The sequence below is a fragment of the Magnolia sinica genome, chromosome 6 (genome assembly GCF_029962835.1).
Source record: "Magnolia sinica isolate HGM2019 chromosome 6, MsV1, whole genome shotgun sequence".
Classification (NCBI taxonomy): Eukaryota; Viridiplantae; Streptophyta; class Magnoliopsida; order Magnoliales; family Magnoliaceae; genus Magnolia; species Magnolia sinica.
In genome coordinates, this window is record NC_080578.1 from 931,837 (window position 1) to 952,832 (window position 20,996).

At 40.8% G+C, this 20,996-nt stretch overlaps 2 protein-coding genes across 6 annotated transcripts; one reads left to right on the forward strand and one right to left on the reverse strand.

Moving 5' to 3' along the window:
- Positions 1–467: 467 nt before the first annotated feature.
- LOC131247869 (rop guanine nucleotide exchange factor 14) lies at positions 468–9,794 on the forward strand. 3 transcript variants are annotated; one of them, XM_058247782.1, is made up of 8 exons: positions 468–485; positions 2,385–2,553; positions 6,300–6,689; positions 7,529–7,683; positions 7,786–7,860; positions 7,933–8,202; positions 8,413–8,760; positions 8,866–9,794. In XM_058247782.1, exons 2-8 carry the CDS (start codon positions 2,487–2,489, stop codon positions 9,259–9,261), a joined length of 1,701 nt encoding a protein of 566 aa, XP_058103765.1. In that variant the 5' UTR covers positions 468–485; positions 2,385–2,486; the 3' UTR covers positions 9,262–9,794. The 3 variants fall into 3 exon arrangements, with proteins under 3 accessions (XP_058103765.1, XP_058103764.1, XP_058103766.1); XM_058247781.1 differs by lacking the exon at positions 468–485 and adding an exon at positions 6,055–6,181 and having other exon boundaries at positions 1,496–2,553; XM_058247783.1 differs by lacking the exons at positions 468–485; positions 2,385–2,553 and adding an exon at positions 6,057–6,156.
- Positions 9,795–10,912: 1,118 nt separating this feature from the next.
- Positions 10,913–18,712, reverse strand: LOC131247871 (F-box only protein 13-like). 3 transcript variants are annotated; one of them, XM_058247784.1, is made up of 2 exons: positions 18,326–18,712; positions 10,913–12,432 (listed from the first exon to the last, which is right to left on the reverse strand). In XM_058247784.1, exon 2 carries the CDS (start codon positions 12,379–12,381, stop codon positions 11,086–11,088), a length of 1,296 nt encoding a protein of 431 aa, XP_058103767.1. In that variant the 5' UTR covers positions 12,382–12,432; positions 18,326–18,712; the 3' UTR covers positions 10,913–11,085. The 3 variants fall into 3 exon arrangements, with proteins under 3 accessions (XP_058103767.1, XP_058103769.1, XP_058103768.1); XM_058247786.1 differs by lacking the exon at positions 18,326–18,712 and adding an exon at positions 18,157–18,173; XM_058247785.1 differs by lacking the exon at positions 18,326–18,712 and adding an exon at positions 12,989–13,227.
- Positions 18,713–20,996: the final 2,284 nt, after the last annotated feature.

Below are 20,996 nucleotides of genomic sequence, written 5' to 3' on the forward strand. Positions count from 1 at the left end.
AGATATTTTCAAAATAGCTTTATTATAGTGAGATATATTAGATGAACGGACTAGATCAACAGGAGTTAGGGCATAAAGAGCGAGCCTGATAGGCGAGCCTAATGAGTACTCGTCTTTAAACCCTAGTTATTGTAAAATGTTTTTGTTGCGAAATTCGAAGCCAGGCGCTCCTCCGACCCCACCCAAATCTTCCGGACCGGTTCCCCCGCTTGCTTACCCACTCCGCAATAAATATCCCTTCTTCTTCCCATATTTGCCACGACACCCTTCTCTCTTCTTCTTCCTCTCTTACAAAATCAAGTCTCTCCCACCATATAAACCTCCATCTCATGGAGGTTAGATCCCATCCTCTCTCTCTCTGCGATCTTCCATCTCATTACGTTCTTGATCTTGTATTTGATCTAGATTTCCTCTAAAATGCAGGTAACGGACGGTTGAGATCTTTCCAGTAGCAATCTCCCGAAGAAGATTGAGGTTCGCCTGAGGTTATCTTGATTCTCTTTTTACTTTGTGAAAATTTTCAGCATTTTTCTTTTTGCATTCTCAGCTGATTTTACTGAAACCTGGTGTTACCAGAATTCGTAGAAGGCTTTGCTGTAATATCCGGTTTTCCTGGAGATTTTCTCCAATTACTGTTCTTGTGTACAGATCTGAGTCCCTCTTTGCTGTTTTGGATGGATTGAAGCTCCGTTTGGATGTTCCGTTTTGCAAATTCTCTGATTTTTGTTTGAATCGCGATTTCTTTTATGAGAACCTTTGATGGAATCGTTTGAACAGATAGCAACTACTTGTCTGACAGGAGCAGAGCGGCAGAGCCTACTTGCTTTCTGTTATTTATTTATTATTATTTTTAAATCTGGTTTGAAAGGGAAAAAACGAGTTTCATTCTTTTGCTAAGAAAATTGGATTTCCAAAGCAGGGAAATAGAAAAGCTTGAAACTTTGATTGATTAAACTATTTTTCTTTTCGTATAGATTTTTAACTTTTCACATTCTTGCCTTCTAAAAGCTTTTAACCGCTGCCGGTGATATGACGGATACCACTCTAGCTTTTGTACGGATTCAGACCCCCCTCCACCTATACGTGAAAGTGGCGCGTTTGAATTGGACCGTCCAATCGGTGGCCCCTAGTGTGGATACCCCATGGCTATAAAACAGCACATTTCCCCGTTTTATAAAGTGTGAGCTTCTTTTTTTCTTTTTCTGTTTTTTCCCCCTTTCTTTCTCGTCTCCTCTCTCTATTCGGTCTTGAGGGCGTCTCTGGTAATTAGGTTTGGTTTTGAACCATCTAATTTTTTATTTTTTATTTTTTTGCTTTTCAATTTTTTAATTTTTATATTTTTGTAGATGGTCGGTCCCGTTTTCTAAATAGTCGCGAATTGCCACACGTTAGTATGTGGCGTGAGTGTGAGAGATTGAGTCATTCATCACTTAGGCCACTGTTGGTATGTTCTGTGGCCCGAAATTAGGTGGGCCATGCGTGTGAAACAAATGCGGATTGTTTGTTGATTCAGTGAGGCCCATCTGATGCCGGACCGGCCTGAGCTTCAGGAGACGGCACATGGACGGTGCGCCCACTGCCCAGCAGATGGACAGGCCGCATCTCACTCACATTTTCCGTGTTGGCACTTGCGGGGAGAGTAGGATTCGGCTCGCGCGAATATCCCTAGCATTTGTGTCCACTTGATGGGAGAGTCAGGCACTCAAGCGTGAGTAGTGAAGTGAATTCTTAGTTCTTCGATAGGTGGGCCATTTGGATGATTGTGGGACCTACTCCATTTATAATGCCATGGACGGTCCTTCTTTTCGGTAAACATGTTCCTAACTATCGACTTGAATGTAGACGGCTGACAGTTATGTGATTTTTATCTTTTTCATAGATCTGGCATTTGGACCGTTTCTGAGAGCCTCATATCGGCGATTCATTTTGGGACTTACATCCTGAGCGGTTCCGATCATCCTCACGCATGGTCCACCTTGAGGACTACGAGTTCACTCTAGTAGTACTGTAGTAATCCGCGGACTACAAGACCCGCCCTTCCGGTTGAGCTGTGTCAACCCGGCTGAGCATCGAGTTTTTATCAGGCATCTTTGTAGGGCTTTTATTTTATACACAGACACGAGCGGAAAATCATCAAACAGCGTGATTGCTGCCCTTTGATCGGCTCGCTTCAATGGGTCCCCACCCAAAAGAAAACAAAATAGTTGAAGCGCGCCAATCAAGGGGCGAAATTTAGGCCTATGAATATGATGACATCATTTACCAAACAAGCCTCACATCAGTTTCGCGATGCTTTGGCGTCTCTGGAAATTGTCTTGATATGGCTTTTGTATGGACGTTTGCTAAATGGGATTCTCCTTTGGTTTTTGTTCATTGTATTGAAGAGGAAGAGAGAGAAAGGAAGAGAAGATAAGATAGTTGGGCAGGAGACTTGGGGATCGACTCCTTTTCCGAACGTTAATTGAAGGTTTTTGCAAAGGTTGGGAATGATGAAGAGCCTAGCTTGCTGTCGTCGAGACAAGGAGACCAGCATCGACTTCGATGAACAAGAAAGTATGCAATTTCAGACTCTTTAAGCCCTTTATTTCTCAGTGTTATTTTTACTTGTGGAATGCTCCTCCGTAACATTCTCTTTGATTGTGGCAATCCCATCAATGGCCCACAGCCCAAGGCTTACGCCTATCAGATGATCCTAACCGTTCTGGTGGCGAACCACTTGGTGCACCATTGTCCATAATTTTTGCTCATTTATCAACTGGAGGGAAGATCCAACTAGTTCGATTTTTTGGATTTCCAGGACACTGGATTGATGGGCATGTGCACCAATTGGGTGATGAAGATGGTTCCAATATCAGGTTCCTTCCAAGGTTCACAGTCTCGATATCTCTGGTTTATTGTGTGTTGCCACCTCTAGGGGCCATGTTGAGATGTTCGGATGATTTGAACTGACCATATTTTCACCACTATTATAGATAAGATGGTGTCCCATTACTACAGAATTATTGTAACCTTCTATTTTAAAGTTGAATGAGAGCCATATTAACCATATTTTTCCAAGATTACTTGTTCACGGATCATAGATAATTGTACATACTCGTATCTGACATTGAAGCTCGGGGAAGAAGACTTGCTTTATGGATCTTCCTCCTACTTACCCTTAGGCCCTACCCAATGGGAATGCCTTGAGTATGAACTCGGGAGTATAGGAAGGGATGGAGAGATAGCTGGTATGCGTGTATACTTTGTACCATAATGTTCAAAAAAGGGAAAAAAAGAAAAAAGAAAAAAAAAGAGTGTGTACCATATATGACCACGTCTATGTGGTTCTTGACTTGGACCCAAACCGTCCAAGCCTTCCGTCTGGACCCAGGTGCCGCCTGTGGCGCACCCCTAAAAGGGAAAATACTAACAAGCCGTTGAAAATTTTCTTTTCATTGTTATAAATCCATCTAAAGGTACCGATGCTCACAATCATTCGTTGAGTATAATTTTTTTTCTACGGTGGTTCACGGAACAGGGTGCACAACATGGAGACCGTACAGTTTGTGGGTCCCATAGGGCCGGGATACACAGTGGATCTTGAGTCGCAAAACGAACCCTGCCATTGCTAGACATGTACGCCATTTTGATCCGCCAGTCTGCCAAAGTATCATATACGTCCTCGTCAAAAATTTGAGGTGTTTCAATAATTTTTTTAGTTTTACTTCTTTAAATGGATAGCAATGCAGCATCTTTCTCTTTCTTGGGAGCAATAGATATCATAAATAATGGAAAATGATGCATCTCTGCCCAATAGGACAAGCTCTGGGCGTTTCCGTGCCTCTTATTTAAAGATGAGGACTGATATTACATTTGAAAAGTTTGGTCCGTAAAGGAGGGAGACTTGCAAGTCTTTGTCAGGATAAGCTTTTTAGAAAGTGGTTTTCTCACATCTCTTTGGCTGCTCTCTATTACGGGATTCGATTCTCTATTTTAGTATTTTCTTTCTTTATTAGTAAATGTTAATTTTTCTGCCGTAGATCTCGGCTGGCATGTGATTCCAGATGCGTGTCTGCATCAAGTTTTTCTGTAACACTCATGTCACGTCAGATATAACGGGGTTACAATGGATTTGGGGAATCCGTGAGGTTGTGGGGTTGTTACAACAGCTGTTGTCGTTGATAGGGCGTTGTTTTAGTTCCAATACTACCAATGTCTTGCTGATTATGATTAGAGCCCGAGTTTCCTGTTTGTGATGAATAGGAACTTACGTGTACTTTACAGCAGGACCCATGGTTGGTTTATCAAGGCCATTGGATTAATGGCCCCCATCGACCATGCATATAAAAATAAAATCTGTCAAATTGGAAGATCCTAACCATAAAGTCTTGTCTTTTTTCCACTGAACGTGAACAGGTACATTTCTTCTTAACCATGTTTTTTAAATGCCAACAATAGAAAGGTTTGAGTTTATCAAATGAAGAGATTGCTTAGGCATGTTTCATCCATGATGGGGGCCATCAGATCAGTGGCTGGGATAAACCAACCTTGGTCTCCACATGTACAGATTAGTTACGAACCGGGAAGTTCTCTGGAAACTCAGCTCTTATAACTTTCTTAAACTATTCAATTAATTACATTTAAAGTATACTAAATAGATTTTTAGTACTAATATGTTAGATTGGCAAAAGATTTATGATCATCTGCAGGGTTGGGTCTAAATGCAGGCCTGGGCCCAGTCCACTTATTAATTGGGCATCTGATTCACCCATTAAAATTATAAGCGGTCCTTTCATCGGTCTTGGTCAGGCCTCAATCGAAAAAATTTGCAAAAAACCAAAACGCTGGCCCATTTATGAGGCTTCAAAATCAGGCCCATGCACAACATGCCGATTTAGACTGGCAATGTTCTTTATAGCAAATATATCTATGTTAAGTATGTGCATGTCTGAGTCAAGCTTACTCAGAGAAATGATGCTGCTGCTTGCAGAGTTTGGCCCGCATGCCGTATGCAACGCGGCCTGCTTTACAGCACTAACAATGCACTGCTGGCTCTGATCATGTTATTCCCCATGACACAATGAGAAATGCTAAAGGCACTTTGAGCGAGGAGAGATTGAAGTGCAATTCACATGTGCGACATAGTGCCATTCATCAGATCGTGACTGCCATGCACATGCCCTCGCCCAAAAATCAGGCCTGTTCACTTGTAGGCAACTGCAACTCTGAAAGACCTGTTACTCTGCATGTAGCTAGACATCCATGAGAAAAATGGCTTGCTTAGAAGCAATGGAACCCGATCTGATGAGTGGATCAGCTGGATTCGGGAGGCCAGCTTCACATTCACGGTGGGTTCCTTCTGATGAATGGCCCAGATATTCGCACATGCTATGTTAACACATGTGCTGCAAATCTTAATGCGGGAGCATTTTCACACCGGGCTCAAGTGGGGTGGCCTGTGAGATGCAAGGGCACACTCGGGGTGGGCAGCCTGTGTGAGGCAGGTGACTCGTGAGATGCGGGCCCCACCCGTGTGACTTAGGTGGCTCGTATGAGGCGGTACCCATGTGATTTGGGGCCCACGAGGGGGGTTTGACCGAGGGCCTAACCCATAAGACATGGAGCTTGGGCAATGAGATGAAGGGATTAATTCACCATACTCTAATAGTTTGAGCTTTTAGAGTAAGTGGTTAATTGTCATGCATCAAATTGGTATCAGAGCGGGAGGTCTTGTATTCAAGACTCCTCATCGGAGGTTATTAATGCGAGAGCATTTTCACACCGGGCTGTGAAATGTAGGGGCACACTCGGGGTGGGTGGCCTGTGTGAGACAGGTGGCTCGTGTGAGGCGGTACCCATGTGATTTGGAGCCCACGAGGGGGTTCACCTGAGGGCCTTACCCATGAGACGTGGGGCCTGGGCAATGAGATAAAGGGATTGCTTTGCCATACTCTAACAATTCGAGCTTTTAGATCAAATGGCTTTTTTTTTTTTTTTTGTTAGTAAGTGGTTAATTGTCCTACATCAAATCTCCTTATGGATCTTCTTGCATGAATCACGTTGGCATTTCTCAAGTTTTTCAAGGCATGTTGGGGTGGTTCCTGGGAAGTACTCAGTTGCAATGGCCGCATGCTTGAGAAATCAGCTCCAGTTGCTACCATTACCACCTTCCAAAAAGTCAGTGTAGTTCACATCTCACTGGGTATTTCACACACAACAATTTCCGCTCTAATATCCATCACTACCCACTTCTTTAATAAGCTTTTTGGTTCATCCCTTCTAACACACGTTAACTTCTTTTCTCCACCAAAATTTTCCAGGGATCATGACATACAGTGGTCTGGAGAGCTGCATCCTCAACAGTTGTTCATATGACAACGAGAGCGGGACAAGCAGAGCTGATGGTTGCCAAACTGACTCCTTGGATGAAGATGATTTGAGCTGTTCTTCAAGCAAAGATGGCTTTGGATCACTCTCCTCTCATTGGCTGATGAACAAACGGGACGAACATGGACCGGATGAATGGGAGATGTGCAACAGCCCACATAAATTTTATGGTAGAGAGAAACTGGCTTATAACATCCAATTTTCAGATGTTGACGCCATGAGAGAGAGGTTTGCAAAGTTGTTGTTAGGTGAAGACGTCTCAGGAGGATGTAAAGGACTCAGTACTGCTCTAGCACTGTCCAACGCCATAACGAACCTTGCAGGTACACAAATAGGCATTTTTTTTTTCTTTTTAAACCTCAAGCATGCACCAGTGCACACACTTGGTAATGCGTTGGTTTATGCCAATCAGGAAGCCAGAGTGCTTTGAAAGGATACAGAATAATCAGAGCTCCCGAGTCTAATCTTACCATCTGTGAGCTAGAACTGTGGCCCCACAGAAAGTGGATACGTTTAAAGTTCCAGCAGTAATCCGACACTCTTTTACAGGGTGCAGGAGCTTCCTAATGCATGCTGGTATGCATGTGTGTATTCGGCTATATCAAGGGTTGGAATTTTGTATGGGGCTTTAGCAATTTGCCTATTGATCTTGAAGAATATAAGCACTTAAGGTGTTGGTTTAGTGTGGAAATGCAGACCCATTTTAGTTGATGCCCATGCATTAAGATTTTGGTTTTGTATAATTGTTCATATAAATATTTTAATTTGTGAAGTTGAAAACTATGGAGTTGTGGCATTACCAAGTCAGTTCTGTCAAAGAAAAATTCTAGGAGACCCACCCGTGTAGTGACCAATATTCATTGGGCTTGAGCCACAGGAGAAAATGGGTTTGGGGCCATTACATAGGTTTTTGGGTTCTGTAAAATCTTACAAGTTACCAGCGTCTCCGGTCATTGTGTTGTTTTATTGCTCTGGCTAACTTTTTACTCTCACAAGAGTTTCAAGTGTTAAGTTATTCATATCAACGTTCAACAGTCATTGATACTATTTTCCTTTTTCTGTCTTGTTAAAAGCTTATTCTACATATTTGTGATTGCAATGTGAGGAAGTGAACTGCAAATTCTAATAAATAATAATGCTTGTGTGTGACTGCCATTTGCAGCATCTGTTTTTGGTGAGTTGTGGAAATTGGAGCCATTGCCTGAAGAAAGGAAGAGCAAATGGCGGAGAGAAATGGATTGGTTCCTGTCCCCTACCAACTACATGGTTGAACTAGTTCCCGCCAAGCAAAATGGTGCCAATGGCCGGACCTTAGAGGTAAGCTTAGAAACATAGAAGCTTGCAACTCTGGTAATCCTTGTTGGAAATTGATAGCTCTTACTTCTTTCTTTCCTTCTTTTTGGTGAATTTCCAATGCAGATAATGACACCCAAAGCTCGTTCAGACATCCATGTGAATCTTCCAGCACTTCAAAAGCTAGACTCCATGCTCATTGTACGTTGCAGTCTTGTGTGACTTCATATCCCTTTCCTTCTTTTCTTAAGCCCTTTGGCATAATCTGAGCAGGAAACTCTGGATTCAATGGTGAATACGGAGTTTTGGTATGCGGAAGGAGGTAGCAGAGCAGAAGGGAGAAGCGGAAGTGCCAGGCATAACATGAAATGGTGGCTTCCATCTCCTCGAGTTCCCATATCTGGCCTTTCCACCTCTGAAAGGAAGAAACTGGATCTCCGTGTAAAGTTGGTACATCAAGTTCTCAAGGCTGCCAAATCCATCAACCAGCACATCTTACTGGAAATGCCTGTTCCCACTGTTATCAGGGACGCCCTCCCAAAGGCAAGCTCGATTTTCTTTTCAGCATTTTACTAAATCACCATGCATGTTTCTAACAAAACAAGTTCTCACGGTACATGGGGAAAAACTTTCATACAGTTGCGTGGTAATATGTTAAAAACGCTTCTTCGATCACCTGCAGTAAATATTTAAAGTCTGGTACTACAGTAATTTAGTTGAAGGCAAAAGCATTGACAAGAATCTTGTTTGCAGTCCGGAAGGGCAGCCTTGGGTGAAGACCTTTACAGGCTCCTAACCCTGGAGTCCAGCTCAGTGGAGAAAATCTTGCATTCTCTTGATCTGAGAACCGAGCACAGGATCCTGGAGACTGCGAATCGGTTGGAGGCTGCTGTGTTTGCCTGGAAGCAAAGAATCTCAAACCAAGTCAATGGGAAATCACCTGCACGGAATTCATGGTCCTTTGTGAAGGATTCTGAATCTGAGCTAGACAAGATGGAGGTGTGGTCAGAGAGAGCTGAAGCCCTTTTACAGCTACTAAAGACCAGATACCCGAACCTTCCTCAAACCTTTCTTGACGTCACCAAAGTCCAATACAACAAGGTGAGTATCATTATATAAATATTCAACATTGATTTTGGAATTCGGTTGGGTATCAAGAGGCTAACTTGGGCATATATTGGTTTTCAACACTATTAACTTCCACAGGATGTGGGCCATTCAATTCTGGAAGCCTATTCCAGAGTTCTGGGAAGCTTAGCATTCAGCATTCTCTCCAGGATAGGGGATATCTTGCAGGAGGATGACTTGAGCAATCCTGACTCTCCAGCTGCGGCATTCAAATTCGACTGCTTTTCAAGCATAAATCTTGCCAGAATCTCCGAGAACCCAGCCCGTCGTGTAAGACATTCGCTCATCGACCAGATGAACAGTGTAGATGGACGCTTTTGCTACTCAAGTGTAAGCAAATGTTCTACAGAGGACTTCTCTGACAGTGAAGCAAAGACAAGCACAAGCACTGCAACAGCAACACCATGTAGAAGCAGAGCTTGGTGCTATGGTAGAGAAGTTTGTCGCAGTGTCTCTCCTTCAAGTTTGCCTTGATAAGGGCCCATGTTCTTGTCATCATCGAACTAAGTGCCAACACACACAAGAGAAGACTGCATGGCCCTTCTTCAATTCTTCTTGTAAATGTCTTATGCAGAAACATCTTGTGTTTGCACAGAAGAAACACACAACTTGCACAAGTGGAGGAACTACACATGTAGCCAGGACACAGAAATGTGCACACAGGAGAAAGGAAAACGAACATATAGTTGAATTAGAAGAAGAGGCTGATTCTGGGTCCATTGCAGCAAAACACTGTTTGGCTTGGTACCACTTGCCACCATACATGTCTGTAAGGTTGGTGCGTCCACCCTAGTTGAATTCCATGTATTTTGCAAAATATATTGCTATGTTGACGCTCCAAAATTGTCAAGCTCCCTCGCATTTAGTCAAAATTTGATGGATTTTGCAAATATTTGAACTTTCTTAACAATAATTGTAAGAATGTAATGCTTACCTGAATAGTTACTTGTACTAGCATCCCTAAAGCTGCAAAATGAATTAGTTGCATTGCTCAGGTCTCACACGTCCATTTAACAGGGCGAGAGATGCCAAATGAGTTAAGTGGAATAAACCTGCACACATGATGATGGATTTATTTACTTCATGCTTCTTCACTCTTCAGCCAAACACACTTGCTTTCTCAAGCAACATGCGGCAGTGTTCTGATCAAACCCGCACTGCACGTGCAGTTGATTCTGTATCTTCACGATGAAGTGACATCTGCACCTAAGAGGGGAAGTGCTCTATCATCTATTCAGTACTCCTGACATTCATTTTCTTTAATGGAAGACACTTTTAAACCATGCAAAGGCATATAACATCATTGTCATCTGTGGTACTTCTCTCATGTCTGACAACATCACCCACTGACCTTTCTTTCAAATTCATGTAGCGACTCCCATAACAGCCTGCGCCTTTTTGGAGAAAGGTTTTTATTTTATTTCTTACTCCAACTTTCTCTTATTTCATGTGTTCTGTTTGGTTGCCACTTAAAAATGAGCTTATCTCCTTTTAGTTAACAGTAATAATGTTCTAGAGATCACAGTTTATATAATTATAAATATTATTTTTAATCCTTACCAAAATCTCTAATCCATAGTTGCTGTTAACTAAAATGAGATGAACTCACTTTAAAGCCGCAAGCAAACAGGGCCTTAGATGATACAATTTTATTTGATTCAGAACCCCAGAAAGTTGAATGCCCAACCTCTCTCTGCCTTTTTCACCCTCTCCCTCCTAGTTCTCAAGTGAGAGTCCGATAGGTGATATTTTAGAGGTCAGAGTACTTCCTGTCTGTTTGAATCTGGTGTCCTTTGTAGTATGCATGTCTTTAAGGGTGTTAGACAGATTCTGAAGTCCGTTTCTGCAGGTACTTCTTCTTCACTAAATCCAAAAAATGCTTTTGTTGGGTACAGGTTGCACTTCAGTTATAGGCTCTGAAAAGGTATTAGGCTACTCATGGAAGGAAACGATATCAGCTGAGGCCCATCACCTTATAAACCAATACCTGCGTCCCTCTTGATAGGAAGGAAACGATATCAGCTGATAATGGTTGTAGAGGCCCATCACCTTATAAACCAATACCTGCATCCCTCTTGATATAAAAACATGCTCTTATGCATCGTCACGAAAAGAAAATAAAATAAAAGAAAAGAATCCCTTAAACATCAAAAGCATTTTCCACTATCATTTTCTTGATTATCATTCCATAAATCATCTCATGTCACATCAATTCTATCTATATAATATATATTATAGGCAATATAGATAATAACTAATTTGATCTATAAAACTAAGATACTCCTATATCCTCTCTCTTCAAACACAAGATTCTATCCTGGGTTCAAAGGCGTATGCTGAGACAAACCTCTTCATTGTCCGAGTGCGGGGCTTGTAACACCTCGGCAGCTCAACCCATGTACCCTCAGCTATGTTGCACATGACCACGCGGTGAAAGCATAAAGAACTGATACATACCATGATAAGATCTCCATAACCCACACAGTTAATATCAGCCTTCTTACCATAGTATATTTTCGACATTGCGGGTGGCATTGCCATTATTTGCATCCATTCCTCCTCATCTGAGTCAAATTCCCAAACCCGAAGGCTCGCAGATTCCATCATCTCGAGGAGAACCACCAGAAGTACACGTCCGCCGCACTCAACCAAATCGACCGAGTACTCAATTTCCGGTGGCAGTAGCTGTGGATATATGCATATGGTCCCCAGGTGAATGTTGCACGCAACCACCCTCCCATGAACATTGAGGAAGTGGATGATTTCATGGCCGCTGCTACAGACTGTCATGAGGCCTGAGAGCTCCCTTGATTGGTTCCGGTGAATGATCCCACGGCGCAGACGATCCCTCCGTCGTTCCAAGAGTCCCCGCCCATGAAACATGTTGTGATTCCCAGCTCCATCACCCTCCTGGGATGTCCCTTTGGTGCCAAACTCAAACATCATGGTCAATGGCATCTCCTTCCAGCAATTCTCCGTTGATGAGAACACCTTGATGTTGAAACTAGGTGCTCTACCAAATGCAACTATGATCTTGTAGGAAGATCCTGACACGAGCATGGCAATTGCAAGAACTGCGCGGTCTGTTTTCAAAGTTGGTAATAGGTGGGAAGACCCAGTCAATGGATTGGATACAGTGAGTTCGCCAGTAGATGACCGGAAGCACATGAGGCCACCGGAAGCTGCTACAGGGATCTTACGCTTCCCAGACCCTTTAGCGGGGGCTGGGAGGTTAATGTGACGCCACCGGTTTGCCTCCGTGTCATACACGACACCAGCAGGGGTTTTGGACTCGAGCATGTAGAACCAAGGTTGGCGGGTGATTTCACAGCAGGCTGCCAGAAAGTTTGGAGACTGGATGAGGGAGCTCCATCCTTTGCACACTGAACGGAATCGGAAGAAATCGGCTACTGGAAGCCTCATGAGCACCATCTCAATGACACCATCTTCCAACTCACCCCATGGTGGTTCAACCAATTCCATTTGCTTGGAGTTTTCATTTGCTTTCTTCTTCTTTCTCCTTGGATTTCCATCACCATCTTCATTTTCAGTTGTGCCACGTCTTTGCCATGCATCTGGTGATTCAGAATCCATGGAGCGGAATGGGAACCAAAAGGAATGAGATTTTCACAACCAGCTTTGGATCTGCAAGCAATGGTATGGTCTTGTAAGCAAATGCAAAGGAAGTGAGACAAAGTCTCATTTGCACACAAGTTGGAATCTAGATGCAAACATATTGTTACTAGCATTGCTTGATATTGTTTTGAGTCTCTCCCCAATGGGTTAAGAAGCTCAACAATGGTAGTTCAAAAATATATCAACTTCATGTTAAGATAGCTAAAGATTTCCATTAAAGCAAATGTATGCAGAAATCAGCATTATAAAAGCAGTGAAGGCATGGGTAAGTCAAAAATCAGTAGCATTACAAAACATAAAGGCCTAGATAAATCAAAAGCAAGATGGCAATGACTAACTGTAATACATTTAATTTACATCACAAGAAGGTGACTTTTGAAAAACAACTTTAAAGCTTTCAGCTTGCATGAAACCAAGGGCATACAAAAGCCCACAACAAGAACAACAACGAAGCTTGAAGCAGAGGAGATCATTCATGAATGACCAAAAACTTAACAGTGAGAGGAATCTCCAAGAACAAGAAATGTTAAAATATGAATAAGAGGAAAGCTATTATGCAGCTCACGTGATAGAAATTGTATGCAGCTTCCTCCTCACCGTAAACATGGCAAACATGCAATGATCAGGTATGTAGATCTGATGGACCACAGAATCCAGTGTGGATTAGTTATAGGTTAAAAATCAGTGCACAGAAAGCTCCAACCACCCAATTGTTGTAATATTGCTGGTCAAATCTGGAAAGCTGCTCTGTTTTGACTTCACTATTGATTTGCAGGACTCCAGTTGGTTCAACAGTCTCAATCCCTGCACATGTTTGCCATGTTTGACATGAGGAGGGAGCTGTGTCACTTCCATGATGCAATCTGCAGTAGTTTTCCTCAATAGGAACAAGGATGAAAACCGACTAGAATAAGATAAGATCAAACTTACAAAACTCAAGAGTCGATGTAAATAACTGCAAGTGCATATGTTTCTCAAATTTTCGAACCTCCCAGGTCAGTGACTTCGCTTTACAGTTTTTATGACTTTGTTTTTTTAAAAAAATAAAATAAAATAAAATAAAATAATAAAAAATAAAAAAAAATTCCTATTATAGGGCATCAACCTGATACATTTGATTTTCTTTTCTTTTTATGCGAAAGTATACTTTTTTCCAGTGTATGTTGATGTCAGATATATCGTAGTTAAATACGAAGAGATCTTCTTAAGGTATTAGTAGAGGTCATACTAGGGAGCTATGAGCCTCATACAGAGCTGTGCCCCATTGATATTATGGGGAGAGGAGGGGCCGCCCTCATTTCTTTTCTGCACCAAATTACCAATCCGTATTTACTACATTTTCTTGTGATGTATATCTCAGTCGGTAGAGTACTGAGCTTTCAAGCTAATGGTCGCAGGTTCAAGTCCTGCCATACCCAATACTCTAACATGAGTCAGGATACTTAGTCACAGATACTTCAAAATAGGGAACTTACCCATATCATATCCACTGGCGGCATGTTTGGTAGACGCCTAAAAATGGGTTCTTCACATTTCAGATAATTGTAATTGTGTATTAGATATCATATTTCTTTTTCGTAAGGATTAAAAATAATCTTGATAACCAACAATCATGAGCTCCAATACATAATTAGGATGAACTAAAATGAGAACAACTTTTTAGGTGTCTACCAAACAGGCCCTAGGATTAAGTGCAAAGGCCACACTATTCTGATACCCATGTATAGTAACTGGGTATATCATAGCTCGTAAGCTATTTGGAGACTGGGATTAAGGTCTTAATGTTATCTGAGAGAATCCAAGCAAACTTTTTTTCTGTATGACCCAGAACTGACTGAAGTATTTTGGTGTTTATGGCGTGTGGAGTGAGCTAGAACTATAGAATGATGGAAGCTCGCAATAGATGATTGAGACTAATAATCTAATAACAATGACCCTCAACTGTGGCCAGAAAGAGGAAGATTGATGTCCGGGCCGCCGGTTATAAAACTTTTGCCAATCTACCATCTAAAAATTGGACTCCAACTTGCCAGCAGAAAGGCTGAGATTGTGACAATAGTATCTAGTGGTGATTATTACATTAATATATTGAACTCGCATGCATATTCATTTATGTACTTCTGCAATCATATATGGATATACCGTCCATGCTTTTTCTAATGTGCATTAAGTGTGCATGTGCCTACAAACTAAGTTGAGACTATTTCCTTTCTAATGATTGATGTAGGAAGGAGGGTGTCGAGAATGGGAGAAGATCTCCAATGGTGGAGAAAATCAAAGATGTTAGCTCAATGGCAAAACAAGTGATTCAAAACCATAATTCTGAGAACTGATTCAGAGTAACTTTTGCATTGGCTGGAATGAAATGGGCAAGTGATAGTCCACACCTTATTATGCATGTAGGCGGGCATGGATGTTATAGGCTGGCTGATGAGATGTGAAACTCTCCTAAAAGCTCCCAAAAACTATTTTAGCTTTCTAAAAGCAGGGAAAATCAATTATGTAGTTGCATTCAATACTTCTTGAATAATCAAGAGAGCTAAGATACGAAAGATTTTTTAATGTTTCTTGCTTTATTCAATCTTCTCATGATGATGGATGTGCTAATGTGGCTCTACAGGGCTTTTTCTGTTACTGGATTTTATTCAGCTGAAGTCATGTAAGACAATTTCTCCTGGCTTGGAGGCATGGAATTCTCTGATGATACCTCAAGAAGGCATTTGATTATATGGAATAGGTTGTTGTCAATGAGTACGTGAGATGTAGACACAAGATGCCACTCAGAAGAATCTATGAAGGGACAAGTGTGATTTGAAGCAGAGCATAGTCACGAGCCTCTCATAATAGTGCATTTCATATCTTCAGTCTACATATGTTAAGACCCAAGACAAGTAGAGGACCCGAGTTGCATTGACTACTGCTAGAGATTGGATCATGGATGAGATGAGTAGAGTTTCATCACCATCACACCTACACAAATGGGTATGGTTGCCAGAGGCTATTATGCTCATGGTGATATAGCATGGCATATTCACACAGCCATGCATCACGTGACGTTATGTGTGTTTATATTGGCTTCTATTAAACCAAGAAAATGCAGCTTGCTACACAAAAAGGGGATCTCATGCTGAAGAGTTAATTTAGTAAACTAAAGCGAATGTTACATGAAGTACATGACTAATGTCATGGTTAAGACCATGATCACAACTGTGCTCCGTTAATTGATCAGTCGATCTAGCTAGGACATTTTCAAATTTCAATAGATTTTTCTATTCACTTCCATGCTAGGATTGTACATAAGCTTTTTTTTAAGGTGCTTTTCAAAAATGAACGCTGTTTGGTGACATTGGTCACATTAAATAATGATCCTATCAACAAGTTGAACAAATGAGTTTCTAAGGGGTTGACATAAACTAACACATTGTCTCAAAAGTGAATGCAACATCTAGAATAGTATGGTATGGAAGACTCCCAAAAAGCTATTTGTAAACAGACAAAGCAGGTAATGACTCTCACATACCAGAACTGAATTCCACATTCGACTAAAGCGATGGGTCCACTCCTTTATTGTCTACAAGGTGAGAGCTCATGATGAAAACACTCATGTAGCGTATACTTGTGCATGCTGTGAAAGAATGTATCTCGCGGTGAATCTGAATAATCCAAGGGATAAGACTGCATATCAAGACTTCACAACCTTGCTTGATCACAAAAAGCTTTTTAAAGAAGATAGACAATATTGCCTCAAGAAACTGCTAAGGTGAGAGAAGGAATCGTGTATGACCTCCTTATGGAGATCTCAATGAACAAAGGCATTCTTCACATCCAGTCAATAATTTATATAGATACCAATACTTTGATGGAGCTAGATGACTCCAATCCCAATGGTTGCATCCTTTTCCACACAACCAGCTGATGTGTGCTACTGGGGAGACCTTAATTTGACCAAACCCTTACAAGTAAATATTCATGAAACCATATCCCAGGTAAAACCAGAAAATTTTTCTTTAGCCAAGGAAGTGACATCATTTCTAGTGATGTGACCCTATGATGAATCCTTTTCCTAATAACAAAATCCTTTTGGGATGAAAGGAAAAAGGACTCGAAAATGCATGCTTGAGACAAACCATATACATTTTGAAATTTTGGAAGCATCAACAATTAGGGGCTGTTTGGTTTCCTTGCATTCATCAATCTTGGATTTGCTGATCCAGGGATTTGCTTTGAACCCAAAGTTCAGAGACTTCAGGGATCGGACAGCCTTGGGATTGATGAATCTACCTACCACTCCCCCCAAATCCCCAAAGAAGGGATTGAATCTCATACCTAAAAAGGTTATTGCACAATCTAGGGATTGTCCACTTCCCTGCCACCTCAAACTTCTCACCAACAACCCCTTTGGACCACATTGGTCATCCGATAACCATCCATCCAATTTGGTTTTTTTAGTATTCCTCTGTATTCTTAAATCTGTCAACCAAACAAAAAATTTACAAATTCCAGGAATTTATGGCCCTTGATAGAGTGGATTGGTGGAAAAGGATTCATGTAGCCAGCCCGATTAGTCAGGAAAGGCTTAGATGATTTTGATGATGGTGATGATGGTGATGATGAATCTGAAGAGTAACACAGGTCTAGGATTCACTACTCATGGGAGTAGTGACTCTATACAAAATGAGCATGCAAAGCCTTTAGGTCTAGGATTCACTACTCATGGGATTAGTAACTCTATACAAAATGAGCATGCAAAGCCTTTAGTTCTAGGATTCACTACTCATGGGATTAGTAACTCTATACATAATGAGCATACAAAGCCTTTCTTATTAAAATAGAAAATAAAATCATAAATGCAGACACATAACATCCTAACCACCTGTAAGGCTATAACTCAGCAAGTGTAAACTAGAATAGAGATCCTCGAAATGAGAATATACAAGAATGAAATTTATCAAGAAGAACAGCATGGTGGTAGGCATTCAAGTGTGTCCATAGAGTAGAAATCATACATCCACAAGGCTTCCAAAAGAAAAGATCCCATTATCAGGATTACAAGCAGAAATATCAAGAGAACTAGAATACTTCATATGAAAATCAAATTTTCATATAACCACCCACAGAATACTTTCCCAAATAAAGAACAATCATTGCAAATTTTTCATAATGCTTGCATGCATTGTAAAAGGAAGCCATTCAAGATAGCAAAAGCAAATGAACTGTTAGCAAGCAGAGAAAACCCTCGTTTGTGAGAGGCCTCAAATGCACAACCATTTTGGAAACTTGCAGTCTTGAGTCCAGAATTAAAACATAAAAACAGAATCAAGGCAGCAAACAGGAAACTCATAGAAGAATGATAGCCAAACAATAGTAGTACTAAAAAAACAAAAAACAAAAAAACAAAAAACAAAAAACAAAAAATCCCATTTCCCAATCCTTCCTTGAACAGATAAGAAAGCCAACAATTCTTTGTTTTAGAAAGAAAAGCAAATAAACCAAAAGCCCAAAGCAACCACATACATGAGCTATCAAACATCCCTAGAAATCAAAACCCCCTCAAATCCCCAAAACAGACTCAGATATAAATTAGGACTCTCCAAAAAAAAAAAAAAAACCCCACAACTCAACCATCATCATCCATTCACCAAGCTTACAACCCAAAAAGAATACATAACCACTAGCAGAAGAAAAAAAAAAAAAAACTAGTTCATATTCTCTGCATGCAGAGGAAAACAGTACCTTTAAGAAAGCAAAACATTAGACCACAAAAAGGAAGAAGGAAATAAAATCTGTAAAAATGAAAGAAGCAGAGCACCAACCAAAAAGAATGAATGGAAATTGAAATGCAAAGCATGCAAAAAAGGAAAAGTAAAAAAAGAAAAAAAGGAAATGGAAATGAAACACAGACCCTGTCAAAGCTCAAGGGAAGGAAGGTGAAAGAGACACACACAGTCTCTCTCTCTCTCTCTCTCTCTCTCTCTCTCTCTCTCTCTCAGAGAATATGGTCTCTTGTATGCAACTAGTATGGTGAGGACCCCCCAAATGCGCTTTTTATATACCCCAAAAGGGGAGCATCAGATGCTGGAAAATCACCATGGAAAGCCAATGCCAAAATCGAGAGAGAGAGAGAGAGAGAGAGAGAGAAATCCAGGAAAAGAGAAAAAGGGAGGAAACGGCAAATTTCTGTGGGTGGGCCTTGGGAAAGGAGAAACTAAATCTCCAAGAAAACAGAGGAGGTGGGGCCCACCCACCCCAGAAAATCACCGCCTCCCAGCCAGTAATCTCTACCGCACCACAATGCATGCACTGTGTGCTAGTGCTGTGTGTGTGGTGGCCTGGTGGGGACTGAAAGAGCTCTTACTTTCCTATTTACTTGATATTACTGGGACTGGAGACCTTCCTATTCACCTAGTTGCATTTGAACTCACTGTCATCCTCACCACCTATCCTCACCATCCATTAGGTTCAGTCCACCCTTCCTTTACTTCTCTACAAAAATCGCTTCAATCTGATGGTCCTAAGCGTCTATGAATCCAACCTGTCCTCTTCAACAATCTTGTCCATCCATTTTTAATGCCACTGAATACAGTTTTCGATCATCCGATCAGTATGATGTTTTCAGGGAAGCGTATCAATAATGTAATGGATCTAATGGACGGTCCAGATAAGTGATGTGGATACCAAGCAGTCCAAATGCAATTTAGGTGCATGGAAAGCCTTTAATACACGCAGCCCACTGTATCATTTAGTCTTTTTGTAATTGCCTTCGAACGAGCGTTTTAGAGAGATAAGACAATTAAAAACATGTGCCATTGACCAAACGTCTCCAGTGTAAATGTGTCTTAAAACGATAAAAACTAGAACAGAAGGATTAAACCTTGGGACATGTTTTACTGCAAAAATTACGAAGATGACACCAATAGTGAGACGAACTTGCTAGCAGTTTGGAAACTCCAAAACTCAACTCGGTCGAGTCGACTCAACACAATCACATTTCATCCGATCCAAGAAAAACGGATTTTGCTCATGGCTCGTTCGGCTGGGCCGATTCAACTCGATTCAGTAGAACTATTTCTACCTTTAAAACCATAGTTCAATGACCCAAAACTTAACTCGATGTCCTGCTTGGTCGAGTCAACTCAATCATTCGACCCAGTAATTATGGACTTGATTAGTTGAGGATGTGAGTCGGGAGATCCATATATAGTTTCTTTTAGCTTTTATTTTTAAAAAAATGAAAAGAAAAGAAAAGCATATGACTAAGCAAGTTATTCCACCCGAGTCATGCTGAGTCTACCGAGTCAATGAGTCAGTTTGATGAGAATTGTCAAGTCATGATTGAGTCACACTCGATTGTTCCAAGTCAAGTGAACAAGTTTTCGCACCATGTTTAAAACCATTTACTTATCAGACTTGAATAACAATACGCGTGGTAACATTAGGGCTAATTTGGATGCTCGTAATTTAAATAAATTAGAATCCAAATGACATGGTAAATAGAATCAATGTGAATTGGAATCTTTAGTTGTGTTTGAATTTCTATAATTAGAATACTTCGGAATTTAAAATTTATGTTTTGATGCATGTAATTAGAATACATTAAGTAAAATCAGTTTTTATACCTCAAATTAGTATACCTGACGTTTGACGAATTAATTATTGTAAGCTCATTGAAATATATCCTCTAGTAAAAAATTTTAAAAAATAAAATTATAAGGTCATAAAAATGCCCATTTTAAAAAACCGGACCATTTCTAACATTTGCATATGATTCTCAACCATTTGAAAGGATTCCAATTCAAGCCAATATTTTTTTACACACACCGACTTACACCACATGGGCACTCGATATATGTTCTCATGTTGAAACTCTTGCGAGTCTACTCCCGAGCCATGAATGGAGACCCAATTCACACTATTTTGCTGCATTCCATTTTCAATTACCACATTTTACCATGAAACAAATGACTCTTTTTTCCCATGTGCATCCATTTACCACTAATTACAATCATTTGCCATTAATCCAACACCATTACAATCTACATTGAAAAGCTAATCTATTTGGAAGAGAAAATAAAGATCATGGTAATCTGTTATTACTGAGAAATTATTCCATTATTACTTAGAAAATAACGGCCTTGTGACGGTTTTTTTTTCTTGGTCACACTCTCACTCACTAAGGCTGTCTGGTGCGCCCGGCTCCACCTGGATCCCACCACCCCGTAGCATGATTATCGAGGTTCTACCCACAGAAAGGTTTCATTATTACCTATAATTAGGAGATTTTTCAGGTGATCTATATTTCCCATCATGGTTTACACGTGCTATGCATGGTTTGTATTTTTACTCAATTAAGCTAGTGTGAGAATCTCAGAGTTTGCTATTATTAGCAGACAGAAACAGAGGTCTGGTGAAGTTTTATTTAGTAAATATCTGGACTCTTATTCAAAATAGACCCTGTTATAACGTCCCTGGCTACACGTGGAGGGAGCGAGCAGGCTTTATTTTAGTAAATTGGTTGAGCATTATTAAGAATAGATTCTGCCCGGGCATCATCGACTACGATGGTTGTTGAGTGA

Bases quoted from the DNA above. Each gene is read 5' to 3' on its own strand.
- LOC131247869 (XM_058247781.1), top strand. The intron at 6,182-6,299 runs GTATTTCACACA...AAAATTTTCCAG, and splicing joins TGTAGTTCACATCTCACTGG to GGATCATGACATACAGTGGT. The intron at 8,203-8,412 runs GCAAGCTCGATT...TCTTGTTTGCAG, and splicing joins TCAGGGACGCCCTCCCAAAG to TCCGGAAGGGCAGCCTTGGG.
- LOC131247871 (XM_058247784.1), bottom strand. From the start codon at position 12,381: ATGGATTCTGAATCACCAGATGCATGGCAAAGACGTGGCACAACTGAA.